The sequence below is a fragment of the Solanum stenotomum genome, chromosome 2, assembly GCF_019186545.1.
Source record: "Solanum stenotomum isolate F172 chromosome 2, ASM1918654v1, whole genome shotgun sequence".
NCBI lineage: Eukaryota > Viridiplantae > Streptophyta > Magnoliopsida > Solanales > Solanaceae > Solanum > Solanum stenotomum.
The window spans coordinates 64,983,327-65,001,273 of record NC_064283.1 but is presented as its reverse complement, the minus strand read 5'-3'; the positions used below and the strand labels follow the sequence as shown (position 1 = coordinate 65,001,273).

Here is a 17,947-nt window from a genome sequence, read left to right as displayed (position 1 = left end):
TATGTTGTTTGTTTTATTTTGTTGTTGTTATTGTTTCTTGCTTGTAGATTTTATATTGCTTTTCTTTTTAACCATTACACTTTCTCCACTGTTTTTTCCTCTTTTATTTGGGATTGATGCCCTTTTGTCGAGGGTCTTTTGGAAATCGCCTTTTACCTCCACGAGATAGTGGTAATGCCTGTGCACAATCTATCCTCCCCAAACACTACTTTGTGAATTTCATTGGGTATGTCGTTGTTGTTGCCGTTGTATTTGAATGATCATTAACTATTTATCAAAACACACATCAAAGTTGACTAGATGTGAAACAACTTAATTTGCTCATAAGATTCCACCCATATGGTAGTTGATTCATTTAATTTTGAGGCATGTTTTTGATAAATAGTTGGTGATAGTTTAAATTAAAAAACGCAAGCACATGATAGTTCAGATAAAAAACTCACAAAAATGTGATGTTTCAGGAGTGTTTTGGCCATTATCTCTTAACATTTTGAAAAAAAATCAATTCATTTCTTTAGTTATCTTTATGGAGTGTCATTCATCATTTTTAAACAAAAGGAGAGTCTACACCACATATCATCGAATATTAGTCAAAGTATGTTGTGATAAATAGTTAGTGATAATTCAGATAAAAACATAAATACCTTTAAATTCAAATTGAGAACTCACGAAAAATAACGTTTTAAATATGTATTTTTACTATTATCTCTTTATATTTCGGATCTATAATTTAATTAATTTGAGTTTTTATTGAGTAATAATGTGTATAAATAAATTTTGAAATCTCTACACGCATCTAGGTTCGTAACTTTTTGTAAATCTTGTCACGTTAGACTCAACTTTCGACATACGCATTAGAGTTATAATTAATATTTGCATTCAAATTTTTTAATTTTATCAAAAAATATGGTGATTGAAGATTATAATTAAAGGTTAGTAGATAGTTGTGTCAGAGAAAGAGCTCGAAGCCCGAGTGTAGATTTGACTGAACTAATTAACTTTTACTCCAATAAAGCATATATGTTAATAGAATTCACTAATTATATATAAATATTAAATTTACTACTCCAATTATTAATGCTTAAAATAATTATTTTAAAATTCAGAACTCATAAATTATTTTAATAAGTAAAAAAAGAGAGCATTTTATCTTCTTTCACATCATTCACATGGTGTTAACAACTAACTAGTCAAGAAATGACTGCAATAATCTTTTAAATATATTTTCCTCATATTCTGTCAAATAAAGAGTTCCTAAGCTTTGGAATGCCATATATTTTATATAATTTTCTGTAATATATGAACATAAGCTAAGGTATAAAAGAATATTCCATTTATGAAAAAAAGAACCAAACGAATAAAAAAAAAAAGGTAAAAAATGAAAGGGTTGAGTGGGGGTTGTTTAGTTTGTAGGATAAAAATAAAATATGAGATTATTTTATTCCCTATTTGATTATTGCTATTAATTAATTTTAAAATTATTTTAGAGAAAATTATACTATGAAAAATTGGGATAAAATTATTACATATTGTGGACCTAATTCATTATTTAAAAGTGATTTATTTAATAAATACTTTTAAAATGAATCAATAATAAAGAAATGTATATCTTTATTTGCTAAAAAAAGAACACTGTATGTGTGTATGTATATATATGAACTAATTATCTGTATCGATTTATTTTTAAAGTATTTATTAAATAAGTCGTGTTTTTAATAATTTGTATTAATACGATGGAATTAATATAAAGAAAGGCAAATTTGTTAGGTCATAATTGCTTTATATTTATTTTAAATAACTTAAAGAATGATTATCAAAATAAGGGAGGTAGACGTAATATCGTAAACCATATTAGAGCTGAGTATTATAGAGCGAAATCTAAAGTAAGATCTCTGAAATTGTCTCGATAAATAATTATAATGTTATATAAGAAGAGAGGAATATAATTATTCAATCATAATTTGAGATATAGATCATAAGACAAAATACTCATCCTCAAAAATGATTATGATATTACTTTCTTGTGTATTTTTATGTTTTATTGTTTTTTTTTTACAAATACTATAGATTTACAAATTTGTTTTGAAAAGTGAAAGAGGTTATTAGGTTTAATTCTTGTTTTACTCATATTTTACTTTATTTTAAATGAAAAAACAACATTAAAAATAACAACATTTACTTCCAATTTACATAATTTTCAACTTCGAGAAGTCCATAAAATTCTTTTGAAAATTCTACATGATTAAAATATCTTTATTTTATTTTGAAAATTCTATAATGATTAAATTTTCTTTGTTCATTTACTTTTACTATTAGAAATATAAGGCCACACGTACTTTATTTTGACATGTGGGCGCATGTGTTAAGGAGGTGCATCAACGTCCTAGTGAGGAAATGCGGAGAGGCTGATTGTAGGGGTACACCGAGGGAGAGGGGTAGGTAAACAATTATTCGGGAGAGATGATTAGGCAGGACATGGTGAAACTTTATATATGACTTTCGATAGGAAGGAGTAGAGGTCGCGTATTAGGATAGAAGGGTAGTAGGGTAGAGTATTGTTATCTTGCCTTACGAGGTTTAGTGCCTGGTGTAGGACTAGCCTTGCTCTTATAGTTCTTGTCATATGTTGTTTGTTTTATTTTGTTGTTGTTATTGTTTCTCGCTTGTAGATTTTATACTGCTTTTCTTTTTAACCATTACACTTTCTCCACTGTTTTTTCCTCTTTTATTTGGGATTGATGCACTTTTGCCGGGGGTCTTTTGGAAATCGCCTTTTACCTCCACGAGATAGTGGTAAGGCCTGTGCACATTCTATCCTCCCCAAACACTACTTTGTGAATTTCATTGGGTATGTCGTTGTTGTTGCCATTGTATTTGAATGATCATTAACTATTTATCAAAACAAACATCNCTAACCCAAACGTCAAGACTCAAGTTCATTCTATCATTTTCCGAGTCGTTACAGGTAGAGTATTGTTATCTTGCCTTACGAGGTTTAGTGCCTGGTGTAGGACTAGCCTTGCTCTTATAGTTCTTGTCATATGTTGTTTGTTTTATTTTGTTGTTGTTATTGTTTCTCGCTTGTAGATTTTATACTGCTTTTCTTTTTAACCATTACACTTTCTCCACTGTTTTTTCCTCTTTTATTTGGGATTGATGCACTTTTGCCGGGGGTCTTTTGGAAATCGCCTTTTACCTCCACGAGATAGTGGTAAGGCCTGTGCACATTCTATCTTCCCCAAACACTACTTTGTGAATTTCATTGGGTATGTCGTTGTTGTTGCCATTGTATTTGAATGATCATTAACTATTTATCAAAACAAACATCAAAGTTGACTAGATGTGAAACAACTTAATTTGCTCATAAGATTCCGCCCATATGGCAGTTGATTAATTTAATTTTGAGGCATGTTTTTGATAAATAGTTGGTGATAGTTTAAATTAAAAAACGCAAGCACATGATAGTTCAGATAGAAAACTCACAAAAATGTGTTGTTTCGGGAGTGTTTTGGCCATTATCTCTTAACATTTTAAAAAAAAAATCAATTCATTTCTTTAATTATCTTTATGGAGTGTCATTCATCATTTTTAAACAAAAAGAGAGTCTACACCACATATCATCAAATATTAGTCAAAGTATGTTATGATAAATGGTTAGTGATAATTCAAATAAAAATGTAAATACCTCATAATTCAAATTGAGAACTCACGACAAATAATGTTTTAAATATGTATTTTTACTATTATCTCTTTATATTTCGGATCAATAATTTGATTAATTTGAATTTTTATTTGAGTAATAATGTGTATAAATAAATTTTGAAACCTCTACATGCATCTAGGTTCGCAACTTTTTGTAAATCTAGTCACGTTAGACTCAACTTTCGACAGATGCATTAGAGTTATAATTAATATTTGCATTCGAATTTTTCAATTTTATCAAAAAATATGGTGATTGAAGATTATAATTAAAGGTTAGAAGATAGTTGTGTCAGAGAAAGAGCTAGATACCCGAGTGTAGATTTGACTGAACTAATTAACTTTTATTCAAATAAAGCATATATGTTAATATAATTCACTAAATATATATAAATATTAAATTTACTACTCCAATTATTAATGCTTAAAATAATTATTTTAAAATTCAGAACTCATAAATTATTTTAATAAGTAAAAAAAGAGAGCATTTTATCTTCTTGCACATCATTCATATGGTGTTAACAAACTAACAAGTCAAGAAATGATTGCATTCTTTTAAATATATTTTCCTCATATTCTGTCAAATTAAGAGTTCCTAAGCTATGGAATGCCATATATTTTATATAATTTTCTGTAATGAACATAAGCTAAGGTATAAAAGAATATTCCATTTATGAAAAGAAGAACCAAGCGAGTAAAAAAAAAAAAAAGTAAAAAATGAAAGGGTTGAGTGGGGGTTGTTTAGTTGGTAGTAGGGTTGTTCACGGGTCGGTTTGGATCAGTTATTGGTCAAAACCAAAACCAAACCAACTTAATTGGTTTTAAAATTATCAAAACCAAACCAAACCAAATATAGTATATATTTATCGGTTTGGTTGTTATCGGTTTTGGTTCGGTTTGGTTTGGTTATTCGGTTATTAACAATAGACAAAAATAAAAGAAACAATTCATTCAAAATGTGAAAAAAAGTGACAACAATCCGTTTAAAACGAAAATAGTTAGAATGACTAACATTACAGAACTTTCAATCATTAAATTTACTATAAATAAAGCTTCAAAATTCATTATTTTGACCTATTTCATCATATTAATACAAATTATTAAAAACACGACTTATTTAATAAATACTTTTAAAATAAATCGATAGAGATAATTAGTTCATATATATACATACACACACAGTGTTCTTTTTTTAGCAAATAAAGATACACATTTCTTTATTATTGATTCATTTTAAAAGTATTTATTAAATAAATCACTTTTAAATAATGAATTAGGTCCAAAATATGTAATAATTTTATACCAGTGTTTTCATAGTATAATTTTAAATTAATTAATAGCTATAATCAAATTATAGAGAATAAAACAATCTCATATTTTATTTTTATCCTACCAACTAAACAACCCCCACTCAACCCTTTCATTTTTTACCCTTTTTTTTTTTATTCGCTTGGTTCTTTTTTTCATAAATTGAATATTCTTTTATACCTTAGCTTATGTTCATTACAGAAAATTATATAAAATATATCGCATTCCATTGCTTAGGAACTCTTTATTTGACAGAATATGAGGAAAATATATTTAAAAGAATATTGCAGTCATTTCTTGACTTGTTAGTTTGTTAACACCATGTGAATGATGTGCAAGAAGATAAAATGCTCTCTTTTTTTACTTATTAAAATAATTTATGAGTTCTAAATATAATTTTAAAAGATTTATTTAAGCATTAATAATTGGAGTAGTAAATTTAATAATTATATATAATTAGTGAATTATATTAACATGTATGCTTTATCTAAGTAAAAGTTGATTAGTTCAGTCAAATCAACACTCGGGCTTCTAGCTCTTTCTCTGACACAACTATCTACTAACCTTTAATTATAATCTTCAATCACCATATTTTTTGATAAAATTAAAAAATTCGAATGCAAATATTAATTATAACTCTAATGCGTATGTCAAAAGTTGAGTCTAACGTGACTAGATTTACGAAAAGTTACGAACCTAGATGCGTGTAGAGGTTTCAAAATTTATTTATACACATTATTACTCAAATAAAAATTCAAATTAATCAAATTATTGATCCGAAATATAAAGAGATAATAGTAAAAATACATATTTAAAACATTGTTTTTCGTGAGTTCTCAATTTGAATTATGAGGTATTTACGTTTTTATCTGAATTATCACTAACTATTTATCATAACATACTTTGATTAATATTCGATGATATGTGGTGTAGATTCTCCTTTTGTTTAAAAATGATGAATGACACTCCATAAAGATAACTAAAGAAATGAATTGATTGTTTTTTTAAATGTTAAGAGATAATGGCCAAAATACTCCTGAAACATCACATTTTTGTGAGTTTTCTATCTGAACTATCATGTGTTTGCGTTTTTTAATTTAAACTATCACCAACTATTTATCAAAAACATGCCTCAAAATTAAATGAATCAACTGCCATATGGGCGGAATCTTATGAGCAAATTAAGTTGTTTCACATCTAGTCAACTTTGATGTGTGTTTTGATAAATAGTTAATGATCATTCAAATACAACGGCAACAACAATGACATACCCAATGAAATTCACAAAGTAGTGTTTGGGGAGAATAGAATGTGCACAGTCCTTACCACTATCTCGTGGAGGTAAAAGGAGATTTCCAAAAGACCCCCGGCAAAAGTGCATCAATCCCAAATAAAAGAGAAAAAAACAATGTAGAAAGTGTAATGGTTAAAAAGAAAAGCAGTATAAAATCTACAAGCGAGAAACAATAACAACAACAAAATAAAACAAACAACATATGACAAGAACTATAAGAGCAAGGCTAGTCCTACACCAGGCACTAAACCTCATAAGGCAAGATAACAATACTCTACCCTACTACCCTTCTATCCTACTACGCGACCTCTACTCCTTCCTATCGAAAGTCATATATAAAGTTGCACCATATCCTGCCTAATCATCTCTCCCGAATAATTGTTTATCTACCCTTATCCCTCGATATACCCCTACAATCAGCCTCTCCTCATTTTCTCACTGGGAAGTTGATGCACCTCCTTAAAACATGCACCCACATGTCAAAATAAAGTACGTGTTGCCATATATTTCTAATAGTAAAAGAAAATGAACAAAGAAAATTTAATCATTATAGAATTTTCAAAATAAAATAAAGATATTTTAATCATGTAGAATTTTCAAAAGAATTTTATGGACTTCTCGAAGTTGAAAATTATGTAAATTGGAAGAAAAGGTTGTTATTTTTAATGTTGTTTTTTCATTTAAAATAAAGTAAAATATGAGTAATACAAGAATTAAACTTAATAACCTCTTTCACTTTTCAAAACAAATTTGTAAATCTATAGTATTTGTAAAAAAAAAACACTAAAACATCAAAATACACAAGAAATTAATATCCTAATCATTTTTGAGGATGTGTATTTTGTCTTATGGGCTATATCTCAAATCATGATTTAATAATTATATTCCTCTCTTCTTATATAACATTATAATTATTTATCGGGACAATTTCAGAGATCTTAATTTAGGTTTCTCTCTATAATACTCAGCTCTCCTATGGTTTACGATATTACGTCTACCTCCCTTATTTTGATAATCATTCTTTAAATTATTTAAAATAAATATAAATCAATTATGACCAAATAGATTTGCCTTTGTTTACATTAATTTCATCATATTAATACAAATTATTAAAAACACGACTAATTTAATAAATACTTTAAAAATAAATCGGTACAGATAATTAGTTCATATATATACATTCACACACAGTGTTCTTTTTTTAGCAAATAAAGATACACATTTCTTTAATATTGATTTATTTTAAAAGTATTTATAAATAAATCACTTTTAAATAATGAATTAGGTCCAAAATATGTAATAATTGTATCCCGATGTTTTCATAGTATAATTTTCTCTAAAATAATTTTAAAATTAATTAATAGCTATAATCAAATAGAGCATAAAATAATTTCATATTTTATTTTTATCCTACCAACTAGGGGTGTTCACGGTTCGGATAAAAACCGATCCAAACCGAAAAACTGAACAAAACCGATTAAATAAACCGATTTTTATTTGGGTTAGGTGTGGTTTGGTTTTAGATTATTAAAAACCGATAGTATATGGGTTGGTTATGGTTTTGTTCGAAAAAAATCGAAGAAATCATCGAACCAAACCGACCAATTATATACATATATTTTATTATTATACATACATAATATTATTTTAATAAATAATTTTATAGATCTTATATGTATTTTCATCAAAATTTATTTATAATTTACTTATCAAAGAAAAACTGCCCAAGGTGAGAATATTAATCTTATTGGTATGTATATGAATGTGTCTATAACAATTCTTTATAAGATTGAAATTATCACTTTCTCTTTCTTAATATAAAGAAAGGCAAATCTGTTAGGTCATAATTGCTTTATATTTTAAATAATTTAAAGAATGATTATCAAAATAAGGGAGATAGACGTAATATGGTAAACCATATGAGAGCTGAGTATTATAGAGCGAAACCTAAAGTAAGATCTTTGATATTGTCCCGATAAATAATTATAATGTTATATAAGAAGAGAGGAATATAATTATTCAATCATGATTTGAGATATAGCCCATAAGAGAAAATACTCATCCTAAAAAATGATTAGGATAATACTTTCTTGTGTATTTTGATGTTTTAGTGTTTTTTTTTTTTACAAATACTATAGATATACAAATTTGTTTTGAAAAGTGAAAGAGGTTATTAAGTTTAATTCTTGTATTACTCATATTTTACTTTATTTTAAATGAAAAAACAACATTAAAAATAACAACATTTTCTTCCAATTTACATAATTTTCAACTTCGAGAAGTCCATAAAATTCTTTTGAAAATTCTACAGGATTAAAATATCTTTATTTTATTTTGAAAATTCTATAATGGTTAAATTTTCTTTGTTCATTTACTTTTACTATTAGAAATATATGGCAACACGTACTTTATTTTGACATGTGGGCGCATGTGTTAAGGAGGTGCATCAACGTCCCAGTGAGGAAATGCGGAGAGGCTGATTGTAGGAATATACCGAGGGATAGGGGTAGGTAAACAATTATTCGGGAGAGATGATTAGGCAGGACATGGTGCAACTTTATATATGACTTTCGATAGGAAGAAGTAGAGGTCGCGTATTAGGATATAAGGGTAGTAGGGTAGAGTATTGTTATATTGCCTTATGAGGTTTAGTGCCTGGTGTAGGACTAGCCTTGCTCTTATAGTTCTTTTCATATGTTGTTTGTTTTATTTTGTTGTTGTTATTGTTTCTCGCTTGTAGATTTTATAATGCTTTTCTTTTCAACCATTACACTTTCTCCACTGTTTTTTCCTCTTTTATTTGGGATTGATGCACTTTTTCCGGGGGTCTTTTGGAAATCGCCTTTTACCTCCACGAGATAGTGGTAAGGCCTGTGCACACTCTATCCTCCCCAAACACTACTTTGTGAATTTCATTGAGTATGTCGTTGTTGTTGCCGTTGTATTTGAATGATCATTAACTATTTATCAAAACACACATCAAAGTTGACTNGGGTAGTAGGGTAGAGTATTGCTATATTGCCTTACGAGGTTTGGTGCCTGGTGTAGGACTAGCCTTGCTCTTATAGTTCTTGTCATATGTTGTTTGTTTTATTTTGTTGTTGTTATTATTTCTCGCTTGTAGATTTTATACTGCTTTTCTTTTCAACCATTACACTTTCTCCACTGTTTTTTCCTCTTTTATTTGGGATTGATGCACTTTTGCCGGGGATCTTTTGGAAATCGCCTTTTACCTCCACGAGATAGAGGTAAGGCCTGTGCACACTCTATCCTCCCCAAACACTACTTTGTGAATTTCATTGGGTATGTCGTTGTTGTTGCCGTTGTATTTGAATGATCATTAACTATTTATCAAAACACACATCAAAGTTGACTAGATGTGAAACAACTTAATTTGCTCATAAGATTCCGCCCATATGGTAGTTGATTCATTTAATTTTGAGGCATGTTTTTGATAAATAGTTGGTGATAGTTTAAATTAAAAAACGCAAGCACATGATAGTTCAGATAGAAAACTCACAAAAATGTGATGTTTCAGGAGTATTTTGGCCATTATCTCTTAACATTTTTTTAAAAAATCAATTCATTTCTTTAGTTATCTTTATGAAGTGTCATTCATCATTTTTAAACAAAAGGAGAATCTACACCACATATCATCGAATATTAGTCAAAGTATGTTATGATAAATAGTTAGTGATAATTCAGATAAAAACGTAAATACCTCATAATTCAAATTGAGAACTCACAAAAAATAACGTTTTAAATATGTATTTTTACTATTATCTCTTTATATTTCGGATTAGTAATTTGATTAGTTTGAATTTTTATTGTGAAATAATGTGTATAAATAAATTTTGAAACCTCTACACGCATCTAGGTTGGTAACTTTTTGTAAATCTAGTCACGTTAGACTCAACTTTTGACATACACATTAGAGTTATAATTAATATTTGCATTCGAATTTTTTAATTTTATCAAAAAATATGGTGATTGAAGATTATAATTAAAGGTTAGTAGATAGTTGTGTCAGAGAAAGAGCTAGAAGCCCTAGTGTAAATTTGACTGAACTAATTAACTTTTACTCAAATAAAGCATATATGTTAATATAATTCACTAATTATATATAAATATTAAATGTACTACTCCAATTATTAATGCTTAAAATAATTATTTTAAAATTCAGAACTCATAAATTATTTTAATAATTAAAAAAAGAGAGCATTTTATCTTCTTGCACATCATGCACATGGTCTTAACAAACTAACAAGTCAAGAAATGACTGCAATATTCTTTTAAATATATTTTCCTCATATTCTGTCAAATAAGAGTTCCTAAGCTATGGAATGATCATATATTTTATATAATTTTATGTAATGAACATAAGCTAAGGTATAAAAGAATATTCCATTTATGAAAAAAAGAACCAAACGAATTAAAAAAAAAAAAAAAAGAAGGTAAAAAATGAAAGGGTTGAATGGGGGTTGTTTAGTTGGTAGGATAAAAATAAAATATGAGATTATTTTATTCTCTATTTGATTATAGCTATTAATTAATTTTAAAATTATTTTAGAGAATATTATACTATGCAAACATTGGCATAAAATTATTACATATTTTGGACCTAATTCATTATTTAAAAATGATTTATTTAATAAATACTTTTAAAATGAATCAATAATAAAGAAATGTGTATCTTTATTTGCTAACAAAAGAACACTGTGTGTATGTATATATATGAACTAATTAGCTGTATCGATTTATTTTAAAAGTATTTATTAAATAAGTCGTGTTTTTAATAATTTGTATTAATATGATGAAATTAATATAAAGAAAGGCAAATCTGTTAGGTCATAATTGCTTTATATTTATTTTAAATAATTTAAAGAATGATTATCAAAATAAGGGAGGTAGACGTAATATCGTAAACCATATAAGAGCTGAGTATTATAGAGAGAAACCTAAAGTAAGATCTCTGAAATTGTCCCGATAAATAATTATAATGTTATATAAGAAGAGAGGAATCTAATTATTAAATCATGATTTGAGATATAGTCCATAAGACAAAATACTCATCCTCAAAAATGATTAGGATATTAATTTCTTGTGTATTGTGATGTTTTAGAGTTTCTTTTTTACAAATACAATAGATTTACAAATTTGTTTTGAAAAGTGAAAGAGGTTATTAAGTTTAATTCTTGTATTACTCATATTTTACTTTATTTTAAATGAAAAAACAACATTAAAAATAACAACATTTTCTTCCAATTTACATAATTTTCAACTCCGAGAAGTCCATAAAATTCTTTTGAAAATTCTACATGATTAAAATATCTTTATTTTATTTTGAAAAATTCTATAATGATTAAAATTTCTTTGTTCATTTACTTTTACTATTAGAAATATATGGCAACACGTACTTTATTTTGACATGTCGGCGCATGTGTTAAGGAGGTACATCAATGTCCCAGTGAGGAAATGTGGAGAGGCTGATTGTAGGGTTACACCGAGGGATAGGGGTAGGTAAACAGTTATTCGGGAGAGATGATTAGGCAGGATATGGTGTAATTTTATATATGACTTTCGATAGGAAGGAGTAGAGGTCGCGTATTAGGAAGAGTAGTAGGGTAGAGTATTGTTATCTTGCCTTACGAGGTTTAGTGCCTGGTGTAGGACTAGCCTTGCTCTTATAGTTCTTGTCATATGTTGTTTGTTTTATTTTGTTGTTGTTATTGTTTCTCGCTTGTAGATTTTATACTGCTTTTCTTTTTAACCATTACACTTTCTCCACTGTTTTTTCCTCTTTTATTTGGGATTGATGCACTTTTGCCGGGGGTCTTTTGGAAATCGCCTTTTACCTCCACGAGATAGTGGTAAGGCCTGTGCACATTCTATCCTCCCCAAACACTACTTTGTGAATTTCATTGGGTATGTCGTTGTTGTTGCCATTGTATTTGAATGATCATTAACTATTTATCAAAACAAACATCAAAGTTGACTAGATGTGAAACAACTTAATTTGCTCATAAGATTCCGCCCATATGGCAGTTGATTAATTTAATTTTGAGGCATGTTTTTGATAAATAGTTGGTGATAGTTTAAATTAAAAAACGCAAGCACATGATAGTTCAGATAGAAAACTCACAAAAATGTGTTGTTTCGGGAGTGTTTTGGCCATTATCTCTTAACATTTTAAAAAANTTGACTAGATGTGAAACAACTTAATTTGCTCATAAGATTCCGTCCATATGGCAGTTGATTCATTTAATTTTGAGGTATGTTTTTGATAAATAGTTAGTGATAGTTTAAATTAAAAAACGCAAGCACATGATAGTTCAGATAGAAAACTCACAAAAATGTGATGTTTCAGGAGTGTTTTGGCCATTATTTCTTAAACATTTTTTTTAAAAATCAATTAATTTCTTTAATTATCTTTATGGAGTGTCATTCATCATTTTTAAACAAAAAGAGAGTCTACACCACATATTGTCGAATATTAGTCAAAGTATGTTATGATAAATGGTTAGTGATAATTCAGATAAAAACGTAAATACCTCATAATTCAAATTGAGAACTCACGAAAAATAATGTTTTAAATATGTATTTTTACTATTATCTCTTTATATTTCGGATCAATAATTTGATTAATTTGAATTTTTATTGAGTAATAATGTGTATAAATAAATTTTGAAACCTCTACAGGCATCTAGGTTCGTAACTTTTTGTAAATCTAGTCATGTTAGACTCAACTTTCAACATACACATTTAGAGTTATAATATTTGCATTCGAATCAATTTTATAGATAAATATGAAGATCGAAAATTATAGTTAAAGGTTAGTAGATAGCTATATCAAAGAAAGAACTAAAAATTCGGGAGTAAATTTGACTGAACCAATTAATTTTTACTCAAATAATGTATATATATTTATATAATTCACTAAATATATATATATAAATATTAAATTTACTACTCTAATTATTAATGCTTAAAATAATTACTTTGAAATTGAGAAATCATAATTATTTTAATAAGTAAAATAAGAGTGCATTTATCTTCTAGCACATCATTCACATGGTGTAACAAACTAACAAGTCTAGAAATGACTTCATTCTTTTATATATATTTTCCTGGTCATATTCTGTCAAATAAAGAGTTCCTAAGCTATGGGATGCCATATAATTTAAATAATTTTCTGTATTTTTTTTTTTTTTTTGGCATGATGAACTTAAGCTAATTAGGTATAAAAGAATATTCCATTTACGAATAAAACCAAACGAATAAAATAAAAAAATGAAAGGGTTGAGTGGGGGTTGTTTAGTTGGTAGGACAAAAATAAAATGCAAAATTATTTTATTCTTTATTTGATTATAGCTATTAATTAATTTTAAAATTATTTTAGAAAAAATTATACTATGAAAACATTGGATAAATTATTACATTTTTTTGACCTAATTCATTATTTAAAAATTATTTATATAATAATTACTTTTAAAATGAATCAATAATAAAGAAATGTGTATCTTTATTTGCTAAAAAAAGAACACGTGTGTGTATACGTATATATATATGAACTTATCTGTATCGATTTATTTTAAAGTATTTATTAAATAAGTTGAGTTTTTAATAATTTGTATTAATATGATGAAATTAATATAAAGAAAGGTAAATCTGTTAGGTCATAATTGATTTATATTTATTTTAAATAATTTAAAGAATGATTATCAAAATAAGAGAGATAGACGTAATATCGTAAATCATGAGAGCTGAGTGTTATAGAGCGACGAAACCTAAAGGAAGGTTTTTGAAATTGTCCAGATAAATAATTATAATGTTATTATATAAGAAGAGATGAATATAATTATTAAAATCATTATTTGAGATAGGCCATAAAACAAAATACTCATCCTCAAAAATGATTAGGATATTATTTCTTGTGTATTTTGATGTTTTAGTGTTTTTTTTTACAAATAATCTAGATTTACGAATTTGTTTTGAAAAGTGAAAGAGGTTATTAAGTTTAATTCTTGTATTACTCATATTTTACTTTATTTTAAATGAAAAGACAACATTAAAAATAACAACCTTTTCTTCCAATTTACATAATTTTCAACTTCGAGAAGCCCATAAAATTCTTTTGAAAATTCTACATGATTAAATTATCTTTATTTTATTTTGAAAATTCTATAATGATTAAATTTCTTTGTTCATTTACTTTTACAATTAGAAATATATGGCAACACGTACTTTATTTTGACAAATACAATGATTAATTTATCGTAATTTGTTTAGTTTGTTTTCTTCGTTAATTAAAGAGGTCAATTATTTTATTCAAAAGTTTCTTTCCGCTTGTTGAATTTTAAAAAGAGGAAGGTAAATGCAACTCTAGGTTTTAAATATTATTTTTTATTTTGAAAACAAAAACTACTTTTTTCTAAAAACTCATAATTTTCATGATCAATGCCTCCTCGGTTTTAGTCTATTTCCAAGAGGCATAGGAAATAGAGTTGCATAAACTAAATGGAGATAATCAACAAGGGTTGTGATGATGGAAATCTGTTTCATGTAGCTTGGCGAGGAAATTTTGAGTCGTGGATACAGGACATTGGTAAGTACTTCTTCATCCTTAACTCGCGCGCAGATGAGTTAGATTCTAATATGGATATCGGACACCACCGAATGAAAAACCAAAAAGAAAAATGGAGATAAAGTATCAATCTATAACCCTTTGATCAAAGCCAAGCCAACCAAATGATATAACATTTTCTATTATTTCTTCTTTAGAACCAAACTTCAAGACAAATACAAGTCATATTACTTGGTACAATAACACAATAGATGATGAAAAAAGAAGCATTACAAAGGCTAGTTATTCTCACATACCCTTAATTAACTTATATTTCAAACTTTAATTATTATTATTATTATTATTATTATTATTATTATTAAAAAAAAGAGATTATGTATAAGGAGTAGCAATCAAGTAGAGATCTTTGTCCCTTCTAGCAGTCATTCCATTTGCCTCATTCATGTCCAAATCTTTTGGGTCCATACCATTGGGAAGTGTCCAATCAGAGTTGTAAAGCAAATGGGCTAAAGGCAAAGTAACAAGAGCTAAACCAAATAGTCTCCCAGGACAAGTTCTTCTACCAACACCAAACGGAAGAAATTGGAAGTGAGTTCCACCAAAGTCAACTAAACTATTCTCGAATCTCTCTGGTATAAAACTTTCTGGATCTTCCCAACTTTCCGGATCTCTTCCTATTGCCCATACATTTACCAGGACTTTACTTTTGACCGGTATGGTGTATCCATCTATCTCTGTTTCCTCCCTACATTCCCTAGGGACTAATAGAGGAGTCGGAGGATGTAACCTTAGTGTTTCTTTGATCACTAATTTTATGTAATTCAACTTCTCGAGGTCATCATCATCAAATGTTTTCTTTCCCTTAAAGACTTCTCTCACTTCGACTTGTGCTTTGGTCATGACACTAGGACTCTTCATCATTTCTGACAATGCCCATGCAACCGTTGAAGATGATGTACCAGATCCTGCTACGAACATGTCCTACACATGACCATAGTTAAATTTCATCAACAAAGTCATACAATTTACAACTCTTCTAATGAAAAAGACTAGATCATAATAGGATTGTATATGTATATGTTCTTTTTGCTTTTATGGACCATGGTAGAAAAAATACAAACAAATTCATCAAGATTTGAACTTTATGGTAATTTGTAGACCGACCCGTCTATGGTTGAAAAATTAAAGAGAAAGAGATAGTGAACTTACAAGAATTACAGCTTTGATGTTATTGTTTGTTAGAGTAAATGGAAGTTCCCCTGTCCCCATGACTCTAAAGAAAACATCAATCAAATCTTCATTACTTCCACATTCAGCATTGCATTTTTTCCCATTTGCATGATTTTCTCGATGCACATCGATAACTTTGTCCAACACCACGTCTACCTTATTACGTGCCTCAATTAATTTAGACCCCATCCCACTAATCCCACTAAGAAACTTCTTCGAAGGATACAAATCAGCCAGCTCAAAACCTCCAGCTAAAGATAACACTCCATGAATCAAACTTATCATCGCCTCATTTTGATCTTTACATGCTTTCCCAAATGATGACCTACATGTCACAGAGTTCATAAACCAAAAAAGTTTTTCTGACACGTTGATGGACGTGTTCTCCATCGATTTAATAGACGATACGAGGCTTGAGAGCTCGTCTAGTCTAATCGGGCTAAAAGATTTGACCATCTTAGCACTGAGGAGCTCCATGATGCACAATTTACGCATGTGTCTCCAGTATTCACCATATGGAGAGAATGCAATGTCCGTACAATCATAACAAAAGATCTTTCCCAACATGGTTTGTGACCTTGATGCAAAAGCGAGGTCATGAGTTTTCATGATTTTTTGTGCCATGTGTGGTGACGATACGACTATAGTGGGGACTTCCCCTAGTTGTAAGTACATAATTGGGCCAAATTTTTGTGACAAGTTTTTGAGAACATGGTGTGGTATTCCTTTTGTTAAGTGGTGCACACTACCAATAATTGGTAACCTCCAAGGTCCTGGTGGTAATATTTTTTTGTTATGACTTTTTTTGGTTTTAATTCTCAATTTGTGAATTAGAAAAAAGAGGAAAGAGATAAAGAGGAAGAAAGTAATAATTTGTTGAATCTCCATTTTTTTTTTCACAACACAATTAAGAGAAAGTGAAGTGATTGAATTGGTTTGAATTAAAGGTAGCTAAGTGGTGGTATTTATAAACTTGATTTTCAACAAACAATTCACATGGTGTAATCAATATTTTTTATTACAAGTCAACGAAACAATGATTTCTTTTTTCCTTTTTCTTTTTCAATTCAATCCAAACAAAGGGATGAGCTGTATTTAATAGGAATGAATAATGATATTCTAATTGTAAGGTGGAAAACCAAAGAATGAAGATATTTAATAAATGTACTTTCTTATTTTACTAGTATGGGAGTGGGACATTATGTTTTGTTATGAATAATGATATTCTAATTGTAAGGTGGCAAACCAAAGAATGAAGATATTTAATAAATGTACTTTCTTATTTTACTAGACTAGTATGGGAGTGGGACAAAATTATGCTTTGTTAGTTAAAATATAAAGTTTGTTTTGATTGTTATTTAAATTTAATTATTATTATCGTATCGTCAGATTTTTTGTTGTGTAATAACAAAAGGCTCCATTTTATATAACGATTGCTCTGGTATTTCACATCGTTACCGATTTTTTTTTTAACTTCATGTTTGGTTATTATATATATAACAAACATATTTTTTTTATCTTACCTTTTATAATAGTTTTACTCGTATTTTGCTTTTCTTGTAGGTTTATCCTTCATATTCTTAGTGTGTAATATTATACACAGACGAAAAATAATGCAAACAAATATTATATTTATCAAAATAATATAATAATTAAAATATAATACAATACATTATAAAATGATATATATACTAACGATCTAGAAACTCCTCAAAAGAGAGTTGAGTTAGGAGAAAAAGACTACCACTTAGCCAAAGGGGAAAAAAATTACATGTACTTGTCATTTACATCGAGAAGATAAATTCAGAAATTAAAGTAACGATCTCAAGTTA

General features: G+C 28.1%; 1 protein-coding gene across 1 annotated transcript; it reads right to left on the bottom strand.

Annotated features, from left to right (window-relative positions):
* Positions 1-15,224: 15,224 nt before the first annotated feature.
* LOC125856612 (premnaspirodiene oxygenase-like) lies at positions 15,225-17,037 on the bottom strand. Its single transcript, XM_049536203.1, has 2 exons — positions 16,095-17,037; positions 15,225-15,866 (listed from the first exon to the last, which is right to left on the bottom strand). The coding sequence occupies exons 1-2, from the start codon at positions 17,001-17,003 to the stop codon at positions 15,258-15,260; spliced, it is 1,518 nt and encodes a 505-aa protein (XP_049392160.1). The 5' UTR covers positions 17,004-17,037; the 3' UTR covers positions 15,225-15,257.
* Positions 17,038-17,947: the final 910 nt, after the last annotated feature.

Bases quoted from the DNA above. Each gene is read 5' to 3' on its own strand.
- LOC125856612 (XM_049536203.1), bottom strand. From the start codon at position 17,003: ATGGAGATTCAACAAATTATTACTTTCTTCCTCTTTATCTCTTTCCTC. The intron at 15,867-16,094 runs GTAAGTTCACTA...GGTCATGTGTAG, and splicing joins ACATCAAAGCTGTAATTCTT to GACATGTTCGTAGCAGGATC.